Genomic DNA, 26,201 nt, shown 5'->3' on the forward strand with positions numbered 1-26,201 from the left:
TTTTCTGTACTTTTTAGTTGATACAATATTTGGAGAAAGATTGGTCATGTACAACCGAGATTCCAGCGCAACCCCCAGAATTCGGGGTATGGACTTTCAATGCTTATGATTCCGTGGAGGTTATGTCTTTACAGTTGGGTGTCAAGTAAGTCCTCTTCGATTAATGTAACTTTAAAGGTTGATTGAATAACCGCAATCGTTGTAATACCAATTAGATATGAACATCGCAGCGATGGTTTGACACTAATTGTTTACTGCCCCTTCTGGATGCTCAACAAGACGGGTTTGATGCTGAGCTACAGGGTAAGCGTAATGTTTTTCTGTTGTAACGCGTGATCATTGATTGCATGCTATGATACAGTTATTCATATACAATTGCACCGAACGGTGGTTATCCTATTTATTCTTCAAACTTGTTCGTTTCACTGGAGATTTTCAAACAACCAACATTTCATTTGTTTCTGAAGTTAAAGTTTTCTAAATTTTAGTTCCGTTATTGGTATTGAAGTGACAGAGCGCCTAAACTGTCTCCTAAATAAATATGATAACTTCTGTTCAAAGTAATCATTAGAAAACAATTATTTGCCAGAATTGTCAAAAGGACAAACATTCTTTTTCAACTTTAGTTTGTCACTACTTTAACTACTACCAAATAGATACAGTATGCAAGTAGTAGAACCGTTTTTTCGCAATCCGTTCAACGATGTTGTTCATTATCATGTCGTATATATTCTCTATTTATCTATCAATTTTTCTTCTTCTTCATTTTTTCCATATTTCTCTAATATTACGGGTACTACACACTGTTCGCGCATATCATTCCTCTCTGTTGTGTATTGTGCGTAATTGTTGCGTCACTTGTTCCGTTACCACTAACCGTTGTTTCTCGATCGCAAGAAATCGCGAAAAACTGAGAAGAAAGAGTTAGCTGGTAAAACTACGTACAAGGTATTTCGATTCTCTAGTTACTCAATTGTTTTTACAGTTTATTCCCTTCAATTAGGTTGTTTTTATTTCTAACCAACTGTTTTGAATGACCACGGCAATAATGGTTTATTAATTTTTTGGTAGTGTTTGGCTATTTTTTCACACCCCTATATCAATTTCAATTAACTCTGGCTTCATTACTCTCGTTTTTTTGTGTTAAATGTTTTTACACTGTTTGTATGTTTCTTCCTAAAAATGTTAAATTTCAGCAACATTTATATACGACTATTACGCTGATATCACAACATCGTCGTCACGGTTGACACCATTTCGTTTGACACAAAAATATTCAACACCTATCAATGGATACTTTTTCAGATACGAAGGGCAAGAATTTGTGAGAAGCTTTCGAAGATCAGCTGTGGAACCCTTCCGGAAAGAGTATGTGTTGAAATTTGAAAAAAAGAATCAACCGGTTTGTAGATGGTATACCTGCCTGTGTACTCCAAGCCGAGCTGGTTTTTATCAAAGAAGTAACATGCATTTTGCACGCTCTGTCACATTTCGGAAAACATTGCTACACTTGTACATAATGGGTCAGGTTTATTCGCCGATACACAAATGCACGGGATTCCCTGTTACTATCAGAGATTTAGCATGCGTGACGTATCTAGCAATTAGACGAAAACTGCATATTTCAACAATCGACACTTTTTAAATCTATTTTTTTTACAAATCCGATGCATTCAATAATGCTTTTGAGAAGAAAATTAGATTTATTTCTTTCGATCAGTCCTTAACAAAGGTAACATGTCTCGATTTGAAATATGCAGCTTTCGCTGGAAATGGTGCTGGTATTATTGCAGGATATATTTCATTTCCTCCGAAATATAGAAACCCCTTATTTATTTAATACCGAAATTGTTAGTATTCTATTAAATAGAGAGTAGAGAGTAGTAGAGTAAAGTTGTGCAAAGAACCACTTTCACTACCGATGGTCTGTCACTGCTTTTACTAGGAACAGTTGTGGGTACCATGAATCTTGACATATGGCCTTTGCGGCATTCTCCTTACAAATTCAGTACTTCACTGCTGATTATATTTTCTTTTCTCTTCAACATTTACCTATCTGATCGGTTATTTTTGCACTTTACATACTCTTTGTGCTGTATAGTTATCTTTACTCTATGTTTTCATTGATATCGCCGTGTTGAAATTGTTATAATTTCGACACCAGAGTTATTTTAAATTCGTGATCCGCAAAAGAGCAAACAGTCTATACGCTAACATTTTAATAAAAAATATCTAAAATTAGTCATCTGACCTATAGTTTCAAAGATAATAATTTAAAAGTTACTCTTCCTGTTCCAATCATTAAGCCCATTTCCTACCAGCTTTGCAAATGCGCAATGCACTCTTGTCTAAATTTTAAAGAAAGCTAGGTTTGAGAAATCAACTTGAATTCTAAGAAACAAAAAAAGATTAAAAATAAAGCTAATCGACCTGTTTTTGCTCACAGCTTAGATGTTACATATAACAAAATGACAGCCATATAACCAAAAAAGGTCGTGCTAACATTCGGTCAGCTCAAACTAGTAACTTTGCACTCAGAAAACGGAGGTGAAACCGGCGGAAGCAAGAACATCATTGATCAGAAAAACTGGATTCGAATCTAATATTCGGACCTTCCCGCATCAATAAAGCTATTTCCAATTTCCTCAGCGTGCCGTTGTGGGCATAGGAGCAAAGTTAAAAATACATATCTGCGGGTTTTTGTTAGTTGATAAACTGTCCTGAAAGTTTCAGATTTTTATCTCCGCTGGTGAAAGTGTGGGGTTAAATGGGTTAATCCGCTTCTCAAAAAAACAATAATTCTAATACAGCTTTTTGCTTCAAAAACTGTATTAGAATTAAATAGAATTTTCTAACCTTTTCATTGATTCTAAAGCTAACTAAAATAAGGAAGTTTAGAAAGCTTTCAATACATTCTAATCCAACAACACAGTCGTTCTGGGTAACCATGATACAAACGTTGCGCTTCATTTTGATCTTAGCCTTTAGGCCGAGAGGCCCTTACCGTCCCTTCATCAATTGTAGAACCATCGTTTCAAAAAATATTAATATATGCCTGACCGCATTTCAAGGTCATGACTAAAATCACGAGGTTTGGTCCATAAGGAAGATACGACTGAACATTCGGGCGGTTATCAGCGGAAGAAGTTACTGCAGAGAACTCCATGAAAACTGAAGAACGGATCCACGAACGAGTTGGAGAGAATCTGAACGAGCGGTAGAATCAGTAGTACAGCGCAAGAAGTGTTGGGTACTACTGCTGCAGTCATTTGGAATGAGTGGTTTAACGAAACCTTCCAGTTGGCTTGGAGGTATGACGCTGGCCTAATAAGCCAGTCATCGTATGTTCGAATCTCGGCTGGCAGAGGCTGTTAGAGTCAATAAGATTGTAGCAACTGGCCCTGCAATTGTCCTGTACTCTAACAGCTGACTGCGAAGTCTGTCGTATAAAAAACAAAAAGTCAAGTTTCGATAACGGAATGTAGCACCTAGGCTTTGCTTTGGTTTAACGAAAAGTACCAGCAAATGATTGACGAGAAGAATCGAACCTGAGCTCACAACTGTAAAACACCAGAGCAGAGAGAAATTCCGAACTGCTAGAGCTGCTGAAAAAAGGCTTTACTGTCGTAAGAAATACCAGCACTGGAATTGCGTTCTTGCGGAAGTGAAGAACTACTTCGAAAGGTACGATACGATACGACAAGCTTCTTTAAAATGATTAGAGGAATCAGAAAACGGACCGTGCCAACTTTTGTTATGTGTAACGAGAAGAAGGAGAATCTGGTTACCGAAGGATCGGAGTTGGCCAGGTATTGGAAACAACCTTTAAACGCCCTGTTGAATGATGAAAAAAGGATCTGTCGACAGAAACAGGATAACGATTGAGCATGATATTCAAGCTGCAGATCCACAAACTTTGGACGAGGTTGAAAATGCTGCTGGAGAGCTAAAAACGGCCAAGCAGCTGGAAAGGACGCCGAGCTATTGAACGTCGGGAACGATCGGCTGTATTGTGTAATTCATCAGGTCATACTAAAAGTATGGACTGACGAGGAACTGCCTACGAACTGGTTGGAAGGTCTCGTATGCCCTATTTATTAAAAGGGCCATCGACTTGAATGCAGAATGCAAAGTTCTTTCCTTCATCATAGACTGATGTCGTTGCAGGTAACCTTTGAATATCAGTGCGGCTTTCTAGAAAGACGCTCCACGACGGACAAGATGTTCAACTTGCGTTAGATCCACGATAAATTCTGGGATTTCAACTTGCAGACTTGCAGAGATTCTAAGGCGGCGTACGATTCAGTCAAGCGGAATGAACTCTGTCGAATTACGCTTGCACAAACAAAATTGATTAGGCTGATACGTTTTACCCTTGGTGGTTCAAAATCAAATGTCAAGATAGGGAATGAAATATCGGCCTCGTTTGAGACGTTAGATGGTTTGAATAAAGGTGAGGGACTATCGAATTGGCTGTTCAACATTGTACTGGAAGGTACTATAAGGTGGAAGTATTTTTTCCCCTCTTCGGTTAGGTACTCTTACCACTGCGTTCAGTATTTTGAAATATTGTGGTATACCCCGTTTATTTCTTTTATTGTACGCTTCTAGCACAGACAAACAGACATAACTCTTGGAAGGAAAATCTACAAAAATTATCGTACCTCACATTTAGCCTGAACACTAGCACCATCTATGATCGACATTCTAAAATATCAAATAGCAACAGGAGCATCCCTCGAAGTAGCAAGTATTTTTTATGGGGAATTCCTTTTCTTTTGTCAAAAAGCGCCACTTTGACCAAAACGGAGACATTCCCAACTAAGCCTAAATTTGAAATGACGGTTTAATCGATACGAAGAATGAAAAACGAGTGGTATGTCTGTTTGTCTGTGCTTCAAGCTTACCTATCACTTGTTGAGGAAGTGATAGGCTAGTAGCTGGAGCGAAACAGGTGCCAATCAGAAATTACTTGGTTTATAAAGAAAGCGACGCAAACCAAATCTCCCTAGGCTCTAGTAGGCCCTTTTTGAGATACTTCAGTCTGTGTCCTATGGATGCATGCTCCATAATTGCAAAGCAAGTGTTCCGAGGTTTCGCTCTCGGTATTACACAGGCGACAAATATCATCTTGTACGAGACCGAGATTCCGAAGATAATATTCACTCGGACAGTGTCCTGTCACAAGACCGGTTAGCGTGCTGAGATCTCTCTCATTGAGACTCTGCAACTTTTGAGTAATTTTAATTGTACTACCATCCAGTTGACTGTTAGGCTCTCCCATTGTTTCAGCTCACCCTTCTGCATACAGTCAGAGATTCGGCAGAGTAAATGGAGAGTTAGAGCCACATCCTCGTCTGTCGACTCACAACGAGTCGGCGTGTTGAAGATAGACGAAGAACAGGACTGAACCTCTGCAAGTGCATCGCTCAGCTCCTGTTCCTTCCCAGTACTCATCTCCCCCCCCCCTCCCCTTCGTTTCTTTGTTTTCCGGTAGAGAGAGGCTGCTCGGTAAGAAATGGTCCACTGCATTAGTGACCGGCTTAATGCAGCAAGGGCAAATTACCGTGGAGGGCGCCCTGGTATTCCGCAGGCTCCGTGGTGGCTGTGTATTTATAAAATCCTCTCCACCCTTCATTTCTCGGAATGGGTCACGTCAAGTCTTGGATTAGGGGTTTATCCATTCAGATCCTTTACGTAATAGCCATGGATAACAGCTATTAAAACCATCCTCATTTTAGGGGCTTTAGACCCTCTGCTCTGGTTCTCAGTAGCTTCAGGTTCGTTCGAGCATGCCTCTACAGAGATCCGTCATTTGCAGGTACATTAGTAACATGTAATAACGATTTTAATCAGGAGGTAAAAAGGCGGATTGTGGCTACCAATATGGTTTTCTATGGATTACGTAGTCGGCTGATGTCCCGTAGCTTGCAACTCCGTAGGAAACTCACGCTATATGAGATACTAATTCTCCCGATGGTACTATTCGGCCATGAAATGTGGACGTTGCAGGAGAGCGACGACGAACTCTTAGCGTTTTTGGAGCGTAAGATCCTGCGATCAATTCTTGGTCGCATATTAGAAGAAGGAGTGGCAGGCACATGAATCACGAAATATACCAAGTATACAAAGAAGTGGATATTATGAAGTGGAAGGCTACTGTGAGCTGGCCACGTAGTAAGAATGCCGAACGGAGAAATGCAGAGAAGCCGACGGTTACGGGGCAGACCCCGTACCCGTTGGACGCTGTTGACGAGGACGATAGTACAACGGGTTAGGGGCGATTGTATAATGGCAGTTCAAGACCGACAAGGCTGGAAGCGGAACCTAAACTCGGCACTGATTTGATAATCGAATTGTCGTCGAAAAAGTAAAAAGTAAATAAATATGGGGTACCATTTTCATCAATTCTCAAAAGCTTTTGGCTTTGCGGATGACAATAATATCACCCATCACAATCGGAATCACTCAAAGAGTTGTAAAGAAAGCTTGTAAGTTTTTAATCGATATGGACCGGTCGACGAGTTGCTGGCGCTGAATAGGGCTTTCTACGAATTATGTGGGCTACTGGAGTCCCGTACAAAGCTAGTACTGTATAACATAGTGGTTCTTCATGGACATGAGGCATGGACGCTGAAGGTATCTGATCGACGGCTTCGACGGAGTATTTGACCATAAGATCCTGTGATCAATACTTGGCGAAAAGGCCCGAATAAGTAATTAAAGAGTCTATAATAAAAAACAAAAAAAAAAACTTGGCGATAAATAGAACATGGTGTGTGGTACAAATGCACGAATTGTGCATTCTTTGATAATGAAAGAAATATATCGAAGCATGGTGAAGTGGACCGGACACGTGAAAAACCTGAAAGAAGAAAACTTGATCATAAAACTACCAAAACTATCTATAATATACAACTGGAACAAACTCAGGAATAGATCCCGTGATTGTATGCGGTAGATGAAGACTCGCGATCAGCTGGTCGGACGGAGTTAGTTGCTTTTATGCCGTTTCACGTAAATTCCGAAATTAACATTAAAAATATATTGTAAATTCTAACATTTGCGCAAAAATTGCGTAAAAAGCAACTTTAATACTTTCAAATATAAATCTGAATGCGATAATAGAATTCACAAAATTCAGAAATACTAAACCAATACAAATTGGTATTTTAAGACGAATTAAGCTAAATCATGAATCGTTTATGGCATCATTAATACAAAATTATATTTAAATAAAGTAAAATTCGAATATAGAAAGTAAAACTATTAGGAAAATGTGGTGACATGAGAACAAAACTAATTCGAATCTGTTGAGTAAACTGAATTGAACCTGGGATAACATTACGGCGATAAAAAGCCTATATAAAATCGGGCCGAAAAGTACAAAGTGTTGGGACTAAACTCATATGAATTTCTATTAGATTGAAATTAAATTTGATTGATTTAATATTTATTAAAAACGATTGTCTAACGACTGTTTCGTCGTTTATCGTTTTCTAATTTTTTATTCGGTTTTTCTTCTAAAGCTAGTTCTTCAGTAGTTTTATTTCTGTAGAGTCTCAACTTTTTGAATTGTATGTCAGCTTTATAGGAATACGTTTCATTTTGGTTTTTATTACTTGCTTGATTGATTGGTTTCGTTAGTTAAGATGATGTCTATTTTAGTTTGTATTTTGTAATTTTGCCAATTTTTAGTTTCAATGACACTTCTTCAACATTCAACACATAACAGTACAACATTGACAAGTGTTATTTTATTATACCTAAACTTGTTTATTTTATTATGCCTTAATTTCGATCTTAATACTATAAATTGTAAAATCCAGTTCTCATGGAATGTGTCCTCAGGTAGTTATTACATCCTTTAGTTTGAAAGAACTTGTCGGGCGGGAAATAACTACCATCTATTGTGAAAAATTTTGTACATTGCGTACATTTGTACATTTTGTACATGCGGTTCATTTAGCATTTACACAGCCTTATTCTGCAATCTGATGGATAGGTTTTTCAAACGAAAGTGGACAGTATTTTCCATTCCGCCAGCAACACCAAATGGGTAAACCAAGTCGTTCGAAATAAATCGAACGAAATTAAGATCCGTCGGAATACAGAATAAAGCTGATACGATAAGATAGCACATCAAAATTGAAATCGCTCAGCAAGGTTGGACACGTGCCTCAAAGCGCCTCATCCTTCTCCCTCGTTCAGAATTGTTCTTTTTGCTTACTGCCTTTGCTTATACTAGCTGCATCTTACTTGGTCTTGCAACGTTAGTCGATTGAACTCAGTTATTCTACCAAATTACCCACAACCCAAACTAGTATTGATTAATTTCTGTGTTACAATTTTATTATACAATATTATTCATTCATGCCACTGTTATAATATGTCAGTCTAATTGTCTTACTTTTCTCTGTTTAATCTGTTATAAGTGGTTGAAAAGGTTTGTGTATGTTATTTTTGTTACATTAGTTGTGTTCAAAGCTTTCACTGAAATAAAAAAAAATAAAAATAAAATTCCTTAACATTTAATGAACGTTTATGTTTCGATTTGTGTTAATACGGACAAAAACATGTTGTTTCCCTATTAACAACCCAGTGGCGAATTAATGATTTACTGAAGGATTCTGTACCGAAGAGACTGTATAAAGATGTCATTTTTCTTCCTCACTCCGTTACCCAGGCTAATGACGAGAACACCAACATTCTGTACCATCCACCGGAGTACGAAGGGCCGATATTGTTTTCGTTCAGAGAGAAGGTTTTCTTCGGCAAGAAGAAGGCGGCCATCCGGGTGGATACCGGCGAATGGAGTGAAAAGTTTTCGTTGGATGTTGCCGGTTCTAGCGGTGTGATCGCTTGTCAAGCTAACAACATGACATATCAGGTTCGTATAACGCAAACTTTAACTTATCGCCATTTCCTTACATTAATGTTATTTCTCAGATTGGCGTGCATAATACCTTGACGCACAACTCGCTGACGAAGCAGATCGTATTCATGCCCTACTTCGTGTTGATAAATCGGGCCGAATTCGATGTGGAAGTACAGGAACACTTACGGCCCGGGGATCCATGGACTCGAGTGAAGGTAGATGATTGTGTGCCTCTTTGGCCTCACACCGAAGAGAATCGAATGTTGCGAGTGCGAGCCAGTGGTCAATCGGAAATCACAGCACCATTCAAGTATACGGAGGTGCAATGTACCCTGCTGCAGCTGAAGAATTGCTACGGAGGAATCAATGTCGATGTTCACGTTACGGAAGGTGCCATTTACATCACATTCACTGGCTATCACGTGGGTGATGCTCCCGCTCTGTTGATCAATCATACCAGCGAAGAGTTTGCTTTCAGAGAAAAGGGGGATGTCAATGGGAAGATTCTGATGCCAAATCAGATGGTGTTGCACACGTGGGTCAACCCGGCTGGCGAAAGAAGAATTGTTTGGGATAGTGGTTCTAAACTGGTGCTGATTGAAAATGATTTGCGAAAAGATGACATCAGCGAGTTTAAGTCACCGACTGATAGAGATATTTTTTGGGTTTCCTTCTTGAATGGAACTCAGCGAGTTCTGCTGGTCACTGATAATGCCAACATAGCTTATGGTGTTCACAGTGCCAGTCGGCTGGACCATGTCACGCAGGAAATTAAGCTCGAAATTCACGGAGTTGGTTTATCACTGGTAAATAACATGAAACCATGTGATTTGATGTATATCGGCATTGCCAGTTCGGGAGTTATTTGGGAAGAATGTAAGCGTTCCGGTCGCTTCAAACAGATGAAAATTCAAGAAACTTTAAACATGGAGAATATGTACCAACAGTATCTACGAGACATCGAAATCGGAACGTCATCAAATAGAAAATACTTTTTGGAAGGTGAAAAACGCGTCGAAATAGACTTCGATAGGTTCATCATAAAGAAATCCACAGACCGTGCCATCAAGCGTACCTTCTATCCGGGCTTGTGGTTCGAAATAAAATCATCCTCCCATCAGTTGCAGTTCCACGCCAAAATAAACCGAATTCAAATCGACAATCAGCTGTCGGACTGCATTTTCCCCGTGGTCCTAGCACCGATTCCTCCGCCGAAGAGCGTGGCCGCCACAACAGAGTTCAAGCCGTTCATCGAGATGAGCATGGTACAACGAATCATTCCGCACTCGAATGTTAAACAGTTCAAATACCTGAGGGTTCTGATGCAGGAGTTTCACGTCAAGGTGGATCTGCTTTTTATAAACGAAATTTTCGAGATGATCAGTACTGAAATAACGGAAGCAGAGGCTGTAAGTATAGTCTTATTTGCATTTTTAGGACGCAATTTAAAAATAGACCATCTTTTTCCTTTAGAAAAAACTTTTCACCGAGGATCTTAAAGTTCAAACCCAACCGCTGAACGCTCACGTTGCAATCCAATCACAGGTGGAGGTGAAGAACTTCTACGACAACCTGCATCTCGGTCCGCTGAAGATTCACGTTAGCTTCTCGATGGCTGGCTCGGAATCGAAAGCACTGCCGGGAATTCTTTCCACCATTCTACAGGGTGTTGGTGTCACGCTGACCGACATCAACGATGTCGTATTTCGATTGGCCTTCTTCGAGCGTGAGTTCCAGTTTCTCACGCAACGGCAGCTGGTGTCGGAGTGCGTGACGCACTACAGTGGTCAAGCGGTTAAGCAACTGTACGTACTAGTGCTGGGGTTGGATGTGATTGGAAACCCGTACGGGCTGGTGGTTGGATTCACCAAAGGTGTCGAAGATTTGTTCTACGAACCATTCCAGGGGGCTATTCAGGGTCCGGGAGAATTTGCTGAAGGTTTGGTCCTGGGAGTGCGATCGCTTTTCGGTCACACCGTGGGCGGTGCAGCAGGAGCTGTTTCGAAGTGAGTAAACACAGGGTTACTTTTTGCATGGAATGTTACAATTCGATTGTTTTTTTAGAATTACTGGAGCCATGGGTAAAGGTCTAGCGGCTTTGACCTTCGATGAAGATTACCAGAAGAAGCGACGTGATGCACTGAACAAAAAGCCCGCTTCGCTTCAGGAAGGAATTGCCCGTAGTGGTAAGGGTCTGGTGATGGGTGTGTTCGATGGTGTTACGGGAGTTTTTACCAAACCCATAAGCGGGGCTAAAGAGGAAGGCGTTGAAGGATTCTTCAAAGGACTGGGAAAAGGAGCCGTAGGATTGGTAGCACGGCCGATTGCCGGTGTAACCGATTTTGCCAGTGGAAGTTTCGATGCGGTGAAGCGAGCCACTGAGTTATCGGATGAAGCAATGCGGCTAAGGGCTCCCCGCTTCCTGCACAAAGATGGAATCGTCAGGCCGTACAATAGGAGAGATGCTGAGGGAAACAAGTTGTTAAAGTGAGTTTACATAAGTTTGATTGTAATAAAAACTAACTAAAATAATCACCTCGTTACAGGGATATTGATAAGGGTAAATTTGCTGCGACGGACACATTTGTTTTTTACGAGTCTGTTGACAATAAGGACGTGGTGGTTCTAACCGATTGTCGAATAATATACACCGTCAAGAGTGACCTGTTTGGAGGATGGCAGGTAAATTGAACTATTTTTAGTAGTCAATTAATGTGTATAATGTTTACTTTTCCTCAGTGTGAATGGACGCATCGCTGGGCAGAAGTACTCAGCGTAACAATTCTAAATGATGGAGTGGAGATTTTACTCCGCAGCAAGGACAGTAAGTCTGCATTGAAGAAAATGTTTGGATCGAACACAAATCAGAAAAAGATTCTGCTAGTTTCGCTGGCTTACAAACGAACCCGTCTAGCCGAAGTTATGAATCAATTGCGGATCAAGGCTGAATGATAGTAGCTGCAACCGGAATCAGCTCATCTAGTCTCACAAAGCCATTAGTGCATAATTCAATGTTATGCTTTAAATATCGTCAATATCATAGAGTCATTTATTCGCCTGACGGCAATGTTAGATCGCTCCATAGATCCCCATTACATTAGCTTATCGTTAGCTAGCTAGCAGTTAAGTGCTGCTTTTAATAAAAAAAAGTGGTGATACTTATCCCGAATATCAGAATTATATAGATATGTTCTCATCATATGTAGCTATTCATATTACCGTCCGACGGAGTTGGTTTCGCTTTCTATAGGTTAGAGAATAACCGGAACGTAGCACTACTGGTTTTAAATCACGCATTTTATGCACGCCTGCAATCCGATTTGGACATTAACCGAAAGAGACCAACTAGAACCACTAACCAACGAAGGATAACACACATTTTTAAACGACGACAGTATCTCCGTGAAAAGCAATCAGAAGCAATCTCTTTTCTATTAGACGATAACGGGTGAAAAAACAAACGATAACGATTGTCAATCGACAGGTATCTTTATTATTATTTTTTTAAATTGTTACGAACACAAAATCTATAGATGCAAAGTGCAACGCAATTGAATCGACCATATTTAAACAATTGTCTCTTAGAACCAAACCTACTTTCCACGAACCGTTTTACACTACATATTTTCTTTTTGGGGCGACGATTGCAGCCTGTATAATAAATGTAATGAATTAAAAGTTGGTCTGTTTATACAGAAAGAACAGCCTGTAATAGTTTCTTAGTTAAACAAAATATTTATGTTTCAGGTTTAAAAACCAATCCGTTTTATGTGCTGCTTAGAATAAGTTGCGAAAAATGCTTAACAAGTTTGCACCGCACATGACGCATCTATCTTGCATAATTTTCGTAAAATATCGTAAGTTCCAAGCTGTAACGTAAGCTCATAGAGAGTGATGGAAATTTCAGGTGTATTTTTTCCTGACGATTTGATCTTTTTTTGTAATTATTTATAAAGCTCTTCTTTACCGACCAACTTTACTTTACGTATATACGTATTGGCAAGCACATGTTGCACGCTTATTGCATAGATGTTGTGCAACATATCTCCTCGATGTCTCCTTCAGCAATATATTTGCATAAGTGTGGGTACGTGTTCTAGAAAAGAATAATTACCAGCAATTCATGACCAGTATGATGTTACACATTAGATTGATTTTTTATGGTAGAATAAGTAGAATACGCTTATGGTTACTAGCTTGGAAGCAAGTTAGTAGCAAGTAAGTAATTCTCATAAATTGAAATGCCATAATCTTGCTTTCAAGAAGCCGAATTACTGCCCTGTAGTATTCTGTATATTCTTGCTGTAATTTAGCTTTTATATTTCCTCTAATAGCAGTTAACCATGTGCCTCCGTGGCGCAATCGGCTAGCGCGTTCGGCTGTTAACCGAAAGGTTGGTGGTTCGAGCCCACCCGGGGGCGGGATCCTTTTTTCTTATTTTTCAGATGAATTACATGGATAAATATATATTTATGGTTTGAGGGGGACTTACAATGCAAATCTAGTCTAACCATTAAATTAAGGACCATAGAACAAAAATTTTTCTAAAATATATAAACAAATATCATCATCTAATAGCCCTAGTTCCAATCGAACGGCTGTCAAAACGTTTGTTTTTCACTCAAGTTAGCATGAAGGACTTAGTTTCGCTCTAGGTTGAACTTTTTAGACGTGGAGTTCGCCCTGGGTCTTTCTACAGTTTCAACCCCGCGCTTAGCAATAAACTGACAACCTGAAAACGTTTGTTTATTCTCCCGAAAATGTTTGTTTATTCAGTGGTCGGATTGGAACTAACCCAGGTTAAAAAACAAAAACGGTATAAGAATAATATTTCCTGATTCTTCACAACTTTGCCACGCATGAACCAAACATTGTTGCTGGCACCAACGACGAATTTGTGCACCTGATTATGCAATGCTATGTTTATGCTATTTTCTACAAGTTTACCACGGACTTAAACTTTAAAATTATTTAAATTTTTAAATAAACATTTTTGCTCTCCGATGCTTGGTTTAAGAGTTAAGAATTTTTATAGTTCGGAATATTAATAATATGGGCCGCGTAGAAAATTTCATGGAATTCTTGAAATGCATTATCGTTCAATCATGGGGCATTATTGCATCATAATTGAAGTCAGAGCATAAATCAAGTCAATAGACGATAAGATAAAAATACGGGTATGCAAATGCAAGTTAATTGATTAGCGTTACAACAAAAAAGGAGCTCGCGCCCCCGGGTGGGCTCGAACCACCAACCTTTCGGTTAACAGCCGAACGCGCTAGCCAATTGCGCCACGGAGGCTTGTAATCACGATTTATACAAGACGATTTTCGAAACGAGGCGACCAGCGCACAGAGGAGTATTTGAAGCGAAAAGTTGGTCAAAATTATTTTAAAGAATTTTTCAATTAATTTGAATTACTTTAAACGATTGAATATTAGATTGTATCCACCTTTAAGTGATACTTTGACCTTTTGAATAGTGGTCAAAGTACAACGGGGTAAAGTCCGGACCGAAGGCCGATTTGGACCGGGATCGGAACAATGCGTTCCGGATACGAATCGGACCGGGATTAGCGTAAGCATAAGAATTCGCCCGTATGCTACTAGTTTGTTGTTGACTAGGACTGATGAAAATAGTAAAATAATAGTTAAAAAAAGTACGCTATTCAATAAGGAATACAACCTTATCAATCCCCAGAATGCTTATGTCGGCCACGTCCGAATGCGCATCCTAGTAGGATAAGAGGGAATTTTTGGCAGTAGTGGCGAACGATTTGATTCTTTTGCTTGCTTGCGTCGAACGTCAAATTCTACACCTGTTTGCAGAGACATTAGACATTTTTACGGTCACTATTTCGGTAAAGTGCCCTGCAGGACATCTTAATCAAACTTCCTAAGAAATGAAACCTATCTGAAGATATGAATATGCTACTTTGTATCACTCTCAAACAGGCTTGGCATACACTTTTCGCTTCGATTTTGCTCCTCAGCCAAGCAAAATTTGAAAAAGTGATGTATGGGGCGTTTGTTTGCTGTAGTAAGCGTTACTGTGCATTTTGTACTTATAGCGCTTTAAGGCTGCTACCCTCTTGGTAGCAAGAAGAGCGCTCTTTTTGCTACCAGCGGCATTGATGCCCTACAGCGCCGTAAATACTAAAGATAAAACTTCACTTTCTTCAGCAATATTATGGATAATTACTAGCTCTACAAATGCCCCATACACCACTTTTTCAAATTCTGCTTGGCTGAGGAGCAGTAATCAAAAGAGCAAAATTAAAGCGAAAAGTGTATGCCAAGCCCGCTCTCAAAGTACTCTGCAAGGTCTTAATCGGATCCAGGAAAAAACTGATGCTATTCTCCGGTGGCACCAACATGGATTCCGTGCTGGTCGATCATGCTTAAATTACTTCACTACGCCTCGTTTTAAGAGAAATTCAAAAAATTCCATGACTTTAGTGATGCCGAAAAAATAAATTTCGAGAGCACATGGGTACATTCTTAATTAGAGCCATTGATAATAAACCGAATCGGGGAATACACTGAAATTCGTTGACAATGAAGCAAACCCCGGCCTAACCGATGACATTCTGTTGCTCTCCGAACTGTGATTTGATATATAGAGCAAGCTTGATGATCGCTCTGATAGTTCTAAGATAGCAGGTCTCATAGTCAACTTTGCTAAAGCGACACTAACATTGCCTTCAATTTCTCAGTAGATGAACAACTGATTGAGGAGGGGAGGTTTACACATACACGCAATGATCAGAAAGGCCAGTGGTGTTTTTGTGGGTCTTCGGAATGTTTGACGTTCAGTTCCTTTCACTGGACAAAACACGAATTTTCAATTCATACCGAGAACCCCCGCTGGTATGACACTCTTTCATCTGAACATTTTTAATCTGAACCCCGGTAATATTAGAAAAAGATCAAGCGTCATACACAATAAATTGACGGTTAAGTCGATCGAGCAAATTTGAAAAAAAAAGCAAGAAAACTCAATGCGCTTCCTCTTGCACAACAGCTTTGGTAATATAGCTCATGTATACCCAATGTAGCCCGTTTTAAGTTTTTTATGTTTTACAATCTGCTGATAATTACCGCAGATTTACTACTTTTTCAAAACATTGGTTTTCGTTAAATCAAAACAACAAATTCATGGGGTGCACACCTCGAGCGTATGCGAACTTGAATAGAGTTACCAAATATTCAGATCAAAAATGAGTTCGCCTAATCTGAACGAGATGTCCTTCATATTAGTGGGGACTCACGGTACGTGAAATCAGTTCTACTGTACGTCCACGAGAAGCGATGCGTGTCAGCGAAGATAAACGCGCAAACACTGCGACCATTATTTTGATCTATTGAGGTATACTTCTTCTTGAGCCTAGGTAAACACTATTGATGGAAGTGTTCGGTATTGTCAATTCATTCAGTCCGGCATTGCACTTCTTATGAAGTTTATTATCTGATCGGGATTTGCAGACCAGATTTCGAAAGGCTCCGTTGTTCCTCTACCGAAGCTTCTTAGTCTGTGAAAAGTTAGTGCACTGCACTGGCAGATGTTCTGCGGTTTCACTTCAGAATTCGCAGAGTTAGCAACTATCATTGTTCAGCCTACCAATCGTTTTGAGATGGCATTTGTTCGGACAGTGACTGGTAAATAGTCCTATTATTATACTTAGTTCGGTTTTTTTTTCAAATTAAGCAATAATAAGCTTTTTTAACAGGTTGTATAAGGCGCTTTGACTGTCTTAATCCTGCAGAGGATTTTCAATTTTCGTCTAGTGTTTTGTGTTCCCATGTACGAAGTTTGGATCTAAGTGCGCTTGGTGACACACCACAAAACGGTTCTGGAACGGCAGATCTTCCAGCGATATTTCGTTTGGTCTCGGTGCCTTTAAGCCAAGACCAATCCTCCATCGCGATAGATAGATAAAAGTAGATCGGACATACCTTGAAGAGAGGCGGAAATTGATTGTGTAAAACAATAAATAATTGTTTCCCCGTGAAAAATCAATCGCAATCCGGAAAAAATATGCTCTTTTGTGCATGAAAGTAACACCTTTCACTGGCACAGAGCTAGTGGAGACAATTAAAATAAATACTGAAAATAACTGCTAGTTGAGTTTTCACGAAGTTTGACTCAATGATCGGTCATACATTTGTGCAGAGTTGAACCAAGTTTCTGCCATCCGACAGAAACTGCAAATATGTCAAGAGTACAATATACCCGAATATTACATCTTTATTTACTTCAAAGCAGCATACCCAACAAACACCGAAGCTGAATTAAAATGTTACTGATTTGGTTACAGCTGATTTAACTCCGAATACAGGAGGTAGACGCTGAATTAATTTAAGCAAAGCCTTCTGTATTCTATAAGTGTTTAAGCAGCTAACAAACGCGCTGTAAATCAGCTGCTTCACATAATTATGTGTATACAGCTATGGCAGATAATGTACGAACACGGTTTCCGGATAAACTGACGCAACTTATCAGAGCTATCATTGGATTGAGTGATGTGTACAACACTCTCCAGTCCCTTCGAGACGCAGCGCGAGTTGAGATGAGGTGACGGCTTATCCAGCCTGCTTCTCAACATCGCTGTAACTGTTGACGGCGACGAACTAAAAGTGGTAGATGAGCTTGTGTATTTGGGATCGCTGTAAGGACTAGTAAGGAGATCCAGTGCCGCAATCAAGTAGGAAATCGAGTCAAATTTACCCCGCGCAAAACGCTACGATCAAGAAGCATATGCCGCCGTACCCTCATTAGACAGCTGGTTCTGTATGGATTTGAAGCTGTGGCGCAGCTTACGGAGAACATATGTGCCCTTGCCCGGTTCGAGGGTAAGGTGCTGCGAACGATATTTGACGGAGTATAAATTGAAAGCGGTGAGTTAGCAGAGACCTATGAGTAATGAGGCACTGCTTGTAGAGATTCCCATCTTACACTTAGCGAAAGTCGGTAGGCTACGGCGGGCCGGACAAGTCGTAAAGATGCCGGACTACACTGCGAGCAAACCGGTTCTTTTCAATAACCCCATTGGCACCAGAAACAGAGGGGCCCAACGTGCAAGATGACTAGACCAATTCAAAAGCGATTTGTGATATCTGAGACAAATGGGAAATTGGTGACAAGTGGTCCAAGATCGAGTTCAGTGGAGACGACTGCTTGAAATAGTTCGAGCAATTTCGGATCAGTACTGACGACAACAATGAACACAAAAAGCTAAAGAAGTGGTCATCAAAGGACTGCAATTTGTCACGTGAGATTCGAAAAGTGAAGAAGCGACGAGTGAAATCCACGACGATGTGCCAATCAAACGGCTATAGAACTGAAAATATCCGCTCACAACATCAGACGTATATTAAAATAGGCTCAAGGTCAAACCTCATTAGTTTAAAACCGGTGCATGATCTTACATCAAAGCAATAACAAGTAATCGTTATTAACACACCCGAATTTTTGCTTTCAGAATCCCGAGCATTCCTGTGTCCTCTGCTATAGAGGCGATTACTTGACCGAGCTATGGAATTCCAATTCTTGGATTATCATGCAAAAATCGTGGTTCCTCAAGCAAAACTCTCTTTAGGAATCTTCTGTAGAGTTCTTCCTCACGATTCCTATGCAAGGAACGCTGAAGACTCTAAGCGAATCTTTTTTGTTCGTCTGGATAGACATGAGAGAGCGACGCAGTTGCTTCGCTTAGTTGGAAGCGGTCAATTTTTGAACATCGCGCTCTGCGAGGAGGAAAATTTCCCGTAATTCGTAAACTCTCGAAGCGGTAGGGTTTATTTGAGTTGTTATATGTTTGACCGCATTTCAAGGTCAAGACTAAAAATACGAGTATTGGTCTATTACTTGAGTTGACCGAACGTTCAAATTTGAGAATTTGAGCGATCGGTTGGTCACAACTAATGATTTGGGTCGCTGTAGCCGTGAATGGACGCTCTTCCTGACATCACAGTAAATTTGACATATTATCGGGGTAGTGCTCTAAACGTTGCTTTGAAGTACCGTGGGCAGACAAACATTTCGGTCGCAGGCCATGGACCATCTCGACCACACGCAAATCCAATGAATAGTTCTCTTTAGGGCATTTTGGAGAGGAAGGTCCGAGCTACAAAATACCGGCAGCAAATTACGGTTGGGCGCAGCTACGACTCGTTTTTTGACCATATCAATGCCATTGTTAAGGCAAAATCACTTTCATCGAAATCGAAAAATTCATCTAATAGGGGTTCATCCACAGGGTTACAGTGGTACTTTTTTAAGTAAAAAAGAATCTCACCGATAGCAGAACGTAGTTTCGATCTACGGACCTCTGGGTTATGGGCCCAGCACGCTTCCACTGCGCCACCCTGCTATATCAAATAAAACATGTTCCAAAAATGTTACATAAATATGTGACACTACTAACGAAGTGTGTATCAAATCATAAAATGTAATCAAAAGGCTTTCTATGTTATCGTACCGTTTCCCAGTAAGAACTTTTCGCACGACATCGGACAGACGTAAGCCAAAGTTTCGCTTGTATCGGATACCACTCGTTCGATAATCCTTACTGTGTTATTGCTGTGCAATTTATGTTCTACGTATGTTGATAGTTACTGTACGGTTTCAGGTATAAAAATGTGCCAAACCACGTGAATAATTTCTCTTGTACTGTAAATGTAATTGTAACTGTAACTATAAATCGTACCTTCCTTACTGACAAAACTTTTTTCAACACTGGTTAATGATGATGTAATCTTTGAGATAGATTAAACATCCTGAAAATGCGATAAACTGCTTCCAGTATGCATCGGAAAACGCAATAAGCTTTGACAGCCTTAAGGTTGCATTACAGATAGTGGCATTTTTCTTTTTTAACGCAGAAAAAATTATTTAGATGCATTTTTATGCCCGATACTGTAGCCTCTATTAGCATACTTAAAACGTATATGTCTTTTTAAAGAAAACCAAATCAAAATTGCATAAATGCAATCAATTTGGCACAATTATTCAGTTCATTCCCTTGGATATTTTATATTGAAAATGAAAGCACTACCTAGAAAATTAGTATTTCTTTCGGTATAACGTGAATTATGTTGTGTGAACATAAAGCGCAGAAGCTTTACGTACTCATACATGTATACACACAGCATACAACACAAAATTGCGTCGCGCGAGTCGTAAGATCAGAGGCAAGTACAGGCGATGAAATTTCAATATTGTCGCGTGACATGATGTGAACGTGAGATCTGCTGAGTGATGCATGATGGATGCAACATTTTCGAATGAGATCTTTCCCATACACACAAATTGTACAGCACTCAAAGGCACTAAAAATATGCTTCATGTAGTGCTTTTAAACCTTGCATCATCACCGGAGCAGAGTGGCGCAGTGGAAGCGTGCTGGGCCCATAACCCAGAGGTCCGTAGATCGAAACTACGTTCTGCTATCGAGAAACTTTTTTTTACGTCTACTTTCTTGCTTGCTCTGATGGCATTATCCCGATCAGTGTTGGATGAACAGAACATTAGAATTAGAACATTAGAACATTACAATTTTAAAATGTTATAACTATTTTCTCAAAACTGTAAGTAATCTATTTTTTTTATTCAAAGAATGTCAAAACCACCTGTTCTTCCACTAGAACTGGGCCATAGGCCGAAGAAATAGATGCAATCGCTTAATGGGCCGAATATGCCCTTTCGTGCCCTAGATCGGAAGGAAGCGTTGCGTTCAGTTATAGTAGATTATACAAAACTTTGCTTACAGCATGAATATAGTTTTTAATACATAGAATGCTTTATGCTTTATGCTTAGAATGCGTGATTTGTTTAACATGATATTGTCTGTTCACAATATTCTGTCTCGGGATTTTTTTTAACAAATTCAGTTAGCTTTAACCACTTTTTACCATTAAGGTAAAAAGTTGAGTGATTGTGAATTCCGATCATTTTGGTTGATAATTATATTTATGCTCCAAAATCCAAAATCCAAGCAAATGCTCAATGTACCATCGAATTGTGTAACAAGGAACTTTGAAATTCTTAAAAAAAATCAGAACTTTTTTGTTTGTTATTTTACCATGACCAAGCTTAAGGCACAATTCACATAGCATAGCGAACCGACAATTTTGTCATAGTGAACAAGTATGTAAATTTTTCGCAGAAGGTCGTTCCGGATCGATTCGCAAATTCGCGCGGAATGCCTCTTCTATCAAGTTGCAAAAAAAAATTATACAATAATTTTTTTCTCGCAAGGAATCGGTTCCATTCAAGACAAAGTAAAAAGAAAAACAATGTAGCCGAAAGAAAAAAAACCGAATGAAGTGACACTCAAAGAAACTGCGAAACCAAACTCAGCAAAGTCTTATGAAAATCATTCGAAACGAAATTGATCGTGCATAACTTGAAATTAACCAGTTCAGTTCAGCCACCATCAGCAGCAGCAGCAGCATTAATATGCCACTAAAATCCGTTTGCGTTCACCACACCACCGACCGGGCGGGCGGGATCGGAACGAACGAAATCGAGTTTATGTTCTATCCATTAAATGTCTCACCATATCACGATCAGCACAACCAGCCAGCAGCACCTTAGGCAACCATCGAAGCGGATGCTCGCGGGGTGGAAAAACGAGCTCGATTTCACTTTCAGTTGAAAAATGTATTATTCTTTTATTTTTGCCACAGTCGTTCGTCTGAATCGGTGACTTCTCGCCTCGGCGGGCGAGGAAGTTGGTGCCGCACAGGCACAGCCACACATCCATGCTGAAACGCGAGCCTCAACGACGACGACGACCAGCGATTAACGTTCTCGGAAAAGGTCAGTTTGGGATAGTGAGAATCATTTACGAAAGAAATCACTGAGCTTTGAAGTTAATTTATAAGATATTTCATCTTTTTAGCACCAGCTAGAGCCATTTTCTAGCGACTAATATAGAACAGAGCTAACGTATACGTTACATTAAGTGTGGTAATTTAACATGAGTCTTTTTCTTTTACTGTAGTGACTATACAGTTATTTGAAGTAAGGGTCTGGTAATGGCTATAAAAGGAGAGAATGGATAATTTAGGCATTTGAATGCCTTTTTTGCGCATTGTTGATTGTCCCCCCGCTACGTCTATGACGTTGTTTGGCAGTTCAGCACCATGTTTTCAAAAGGGCTAATCTGCAAAATGTAAACAAACCGAGTGAAGGTTTTTTTCCTTCCTTATGCTAGTCCACCAGAAAATCTCGGTTTGTTTACATTTTGCAGATTGGCCCTTTTGAAAAGTTTGTGCCGAATTGTCCATTATTTTTCAATGGGTTGAAACTCCGCACAGTTAGGAGGATTACTCTAGATTCGCATAAGGGTTGTCTGAATAGAAGTTGAACACCGGAATACACGAAGGATTCTGCTATTCATGATCGTCGTCTTAGTCAGCAGTCTAGAGCCGAGATAGCTCACGCTGTTTCAAGCAATCGTCTCCAGTCAACTCGATCTTGAGCCACTCCTCGCCAATTTCCTAGTCGTCTCAGAAGTCGCAAATCACTTTCGACCTGGTCGAGCCATCTTGCACGTTGGGCCGGTGCCGGTGGGGTTGTTGAAGAGAATTATTTTCGTCGTACTGTCGTCCGACATCCTTACGACATGTCCGGCCCACCGTAGTCTAATGACTTTCGCCAGATATACGATGGGAATCTCTGTAAGCAGTGCATGTATAGCTCGTGCTTCATACGCCTCCGCCACTCTTTGCTTTCAGTTTGTACTCCGCCAAATATCGTCCGCAGTACCTTTCGATCGAATAGGGCAAGGATGCGTATGTCCTCCGTGAGTAGCGCCACGGCTTCAAGTCCATAAATAACTACTGGTTTAATCTCCTTACTGGTCTTATTGTCCGCGGTCACTACCGATCAAATACACATACTGATCTACCACTTATAGAACGCTGCCGTCAACGATTACCGCCCGTAGAAGGCACGCGTTTGTTTTCTTTTGGCCCCTTCCTTTCATGTATTTGATCTTCGACGCATTTATTTTTAGCTCAATTCTTCTAGACTCCGCTTTTAGTCTGGCGTGGATTGCTTTCGCCGTCGCTAAGTTCCTGGCTATGATATCAAAGTCATCTGCAAAGCCTAGAAGCTATTCTTGGTGAAAACCATACTTCTCGTTTCAATGCCCGCTCGTCGGTACCTACTAGCTGCCTCGCACCTACTTTCCACGTTTGAATATTCGGAAACACACCTGGAGGCATCCAAATGGGGACTCTAGCTCTCAGATCGATCATGTCTTGATTGACGGTCGACCATTTTCGGATGTTATCGATGTACGGTCTTATCGGGGACCAAATATCGACTCAGACCACTATCTCGTTAACGACAGACGGCGTAGCAGTGGAGTACGCCAGGAAGCTTGACCAGCGAATCGCAGAACAGCAGGTAGAAGAAGAAGATATAAATGGGCTGTGGAGGAACATCCATGGTGCCATCCAAACAGCAGCGAGAGAGGTGATAGGCACGACGCGTGGAAGACAGCGTAACAGCTGGTTTGATGCTGAATGCCAGAGAGTGACAGATGAAAAGAACCAGGCCAGGAGTTGCATGTTCACTGCGGCAACGCGTCAAAACAGAAAGAGGTACAGAGAGACTAGAGCTGCGGAAAAAAGAATCCATCGTCTAAAGAAACGTTAGTACGAGGAGCACGTGCTCGCCGGCGCAGAGGAGCGATATGCCAGCAACGAAACACGGAGTTTTTATAAAACGGTGAGATGCAGGAATTTTGCCATGCCTGTGATGTGCAATGATAGTGCTGGCAACCTGCTATCCGACAAAACGGCGGTAGCAGCCAGGTGGACGGAGCACTTCCAGACACTGGTGAATGGAGAGGTAAATGCGGAGATCAGCAGGGGCAGCATAGGAATTGTAAGCGATGGTCAAGCTGTGGAGCCACCAATACAGGAGGAGGTTAAGAAGGCAATCAGTGAGCTGAAAAACGGTAAGGCTGCTGGGAAGGACGGTATCCCGGCTAAACTTCTAAAAGCGGGGAGCGAGCGGATGTACGAAGCAATCCACCGGATCGTTGTCAGGATCAGGGAGGAAGAACAAATGCTAGACGAGTGGTTGGGTGGCCTCATTTGCCTGAGTTTTTTAAAAAGGGGCACCGACTCAAGTGTAAAAACTATCGAGGAATTACATTGCTCCCGTATCCTGTTCTGCAGACTGAGACCGTTAGCGAAGTCCTTCGTCGGCGAGTACCGAGCTGGTTTTCGTGAGGATCGCTTCACGACGGATCAGATGTTTACCCTGCGTCAGTCGCTAGACATGTTCCGGGAGTACAACTTGCAGACACACCATCTGTTTGTGGACTTTAAAGCGGCGTACGATTCAGTTAAACGAAATGAGCTGTGGCAGATAATGCTAGAACATGATTTTCCGACGAAACTAGTTACGCTGATTCGTGTGACGCTGGATGGATCCAAATCATACATTAGAATAGCGGATGAGACCTCAGCTGCTTTTGTGACGTTGGATGGACTGAAGCAAGGGGATGCACTCTCTAACCTGCTATTCAACATTGCCTTGGAAGGTGCATTACGAAGAGCAAACGTGGAAAGGAATGGAACTATCATCACGGAATCTCACATGCTTCTTGGTTTTACGGATGACGTCGATATCATCGGAATCAACTGTAGAGCAATGGAAGAGGCCTCCAGGCCCTTTAAAAGGGAAACTGCGAGATTGGGACTTACCATTAATACCGCCAAAACGAAGTACATGGTTGCTGGTAGGGAACGTGGGAGCCCAAGTGGTGTTGGTGCCGAGGTGGAGTTAGATGGAAAACGATATGAAGTAGTGAAGGAATTTATATACCTTGGTACACTAGTGACATGTGACAACAATGTAAGCCGCGAAGTGAAACGACGAGTTGCAGCCGCGAATCGGGCTTTATATGGATTACGCAGCCAGTGGAAGTCCCGTAGTTTGCGAATTCGCACAAAACTGGCGCTTTACAGAACAGTAATCCTGCCGGAGGCCCTTTACGGACACGAAACATGGACGCTAAAGGAAGCTGATCGGCGAGTGCTTGGGGGTTTTGAGCGTAAAATTCTGCGATCTATACTTGGTGGCAAAATGGAAAATGGAGTGTGGCGCTGACGCATGAATCACGAGATGGACCAAGTATACAAATATGCTGATATAGTGAAGGTAGTGCAATGTGGCAGGTTGGACACGTGGCCAGAATGCCCGACAAAAGAGTAGCCAAAACTATTTTCAGCAGAGAACCAGGAAGAGGCCGTGGACTCCGAGGCAGACCCCGCACCCGGTGGGTGTGTGCTGTCGAAGACGATGCACGTTCAGCTGGTGTTCTTGGGGATTGGCTAACGGCAGCCCAGGACCGACGGTACTGGAGGACCATAATTCGTTCGGCGCAGGATCGGTAACGGACCGTTGCCACTAAAGTAAGGTAAAGTAAGTAAGTAAGTACCCTACGAAACCCTGTGCTATCGGTGACATCCGGTGTAACACGATCTGGAAGATTGTAGGTGGCATTTTTCAGCGTTATGCCGTAATAGCTGAAGCAGTCAAACCGATCACCCTTTTTGTAGATGGGACAAACCACTCCTTACATTCATTACTCCGGCAGCTTCTACTTGTCCCAAATCTTGGAAATAACCCAGTTGCCAGCGTTTCTCGGCCATGTTTATAAAACTCTGCCAGTAGGCGGTCATTACCAGCGGCTTTGTTGATTTTCAGCAACTAGAGTCTCGTTTGAGTTCTTGGAGTTCTGGTGCTAAGACATTACTATTTTCCATTGAACTCCTAGTTAACTTCCGTTCCGCCCCCTTCTGTAACCATCGTGTTCATTGCAGAACCGCCTCCATCTGTCGACCACCTTACGCTCGTTTGTACTAGATTCACTCTCTCGTCCCTACACATGTCAGGTTTGGGTGTGTACGCCTCACTACGAGTTTGCTTCACCTTCTTGTAAAATTTGCGCTAATGACACGCACGGAATAGCTGTTCTATTTCTTACTCGTCGATATCAGGTTAAGTTCTTCCAAGCGGCAATGCTCACATAATTTTTCCAAGCAATTTTTGTCTCTCCACCGTTTGTTATCATTTCCCATCAAACCAATCATTTCGTATTCTTCGGGGCTCTGCTCTTCACATAATGCCGCGGTAGCAGCCTTTCCGATGACCGAGCGTATTCTGCTCTAACCGTTTTCGAGATTTGAAGCACCTAACCCCTCGGAATAAGGCAGTGTCTCATCTGTAGTTCTCGGTAGATTGTGGGTTATTAAGCTGCCTGATGTTCAGCTGAGGAGGAGGAGAACAGCTCTGA

At 41.1% G+C, this 26,201-nt stretch overlaps 1 protein-coding gene and 4 non-coding genes across 7 annotated transcripts in view; 3 read left to right on the top strand and 2 right to left on the bottom strand.

Moving 5' to 3' along the window:
• LOC128738270 (intermembrane lipid transfer protein Vps13) overlaps nucleotides 1–12,541 on the top strand; it is a 42,795-nt gene extending 30,254 nt beyond the window's left edge. For 2 of the 3 annotated variants that reach the window (XM_053833276.1, XM_053833277.1), the window contains 9 exons: nucleotides 18–145; nucleotides 216–303; nucleotides 1,306–1,368; nucleotides 8,687–8,890; nucleotides 8,950–10,287; nucleotides 10,352–10,884; nucleotides 10,943–11,365; nucleotides 11,425–11,560; nucleotides 11,618–12,541. In XM_053833276.1, the coding sequence (XP_053689251.1) occupies nucleotides 18–145; nucleotides 216–303; nucleotides 1,306–1,368; nucleotides 8,687–8,890; nucleotides 8,950–10,287; nucleotides 10,352–10,884; nucleotides 10,943–11,365; nucleotides 11,425–11,560; nucleotides 11,618–11,830 (3,126 nt within the window). In that variant the 3' untranslated portion in view covers nucleotides 11,831–12,541. The remainder of the gene's footprint in view (nucleotides 1–17; nucleotides 146–215; nucleotides 304–1,305; nucleotides 1,369–8,686; nucleotides 8,891–8,949; nucleotides 10,288–10,351; nucleotides 10,885–10,942; nucleotides 11,366–11,424; nucleotides 11,561–11,617) is intronic. The other variant, XM_053833278.1, reaches the window with a different exon arrangement.
• A 684-nt stretch (nucleotides 12,542–13,225) lies between these two features.
• On the top strand, nucleotides 13,226–13,299 carry Trnan-guu (transfer RNA asparagine (anticodon GUU)). The gene has a single exon. It is a non-coding gene; the product is annotated as a tRNA-Asn (tRNA).
• An 806-nt stretch (nucleotides 13,300–14,105) lies between these two features.
• Nucleotides 14,106–14,179, bottom strand: Trnan-guu (transfer RNA asparagine (anticodon GUU)). The gene has a single exon. It is a non-coding gene; the product is annotated as a tRNA-Asn (tRNA).
• Nucleotides 14,180–19,178: 4,999 nt separating this feature from the next.
• Trnam-cau (transfer RNA methionine (anticodon CAU)) lies at nucleotides 19,179–19,250 on the bottom strand. The gene has a single exon. It is a non-coding gene; the product is annotated as a tRNA-Met (tRNA).
• Nucleotides 19,251–20,256: 1,006 nt separating this feature from the next.
• On the top strand, nucleotides 20,257–20,328 carry Trnam-cau (transfer RNA methionine (anticodon CAU)). Its single transcript has one exon. It is a non-coding gene; the product is annotated as a tRNA-Met (tRNA).
• Nucleotides 20,329–26,201: the final 5,873 nt, after the last annotated feature.

This window comes from Sabethes cyaneus, chromosome 2 (genome assembly GCF_943734655.1).
Source record: "Sabethes cyaneus chromosome 2, idSabCyanKW18_F2, whole genome shotgun sequence".
Lineage (NCBI taxonomy): Eukaryota > Metazoa > Arthropoda > Insecta > Diptera > Culicidae > Sabethes > Sabethes cyaneus.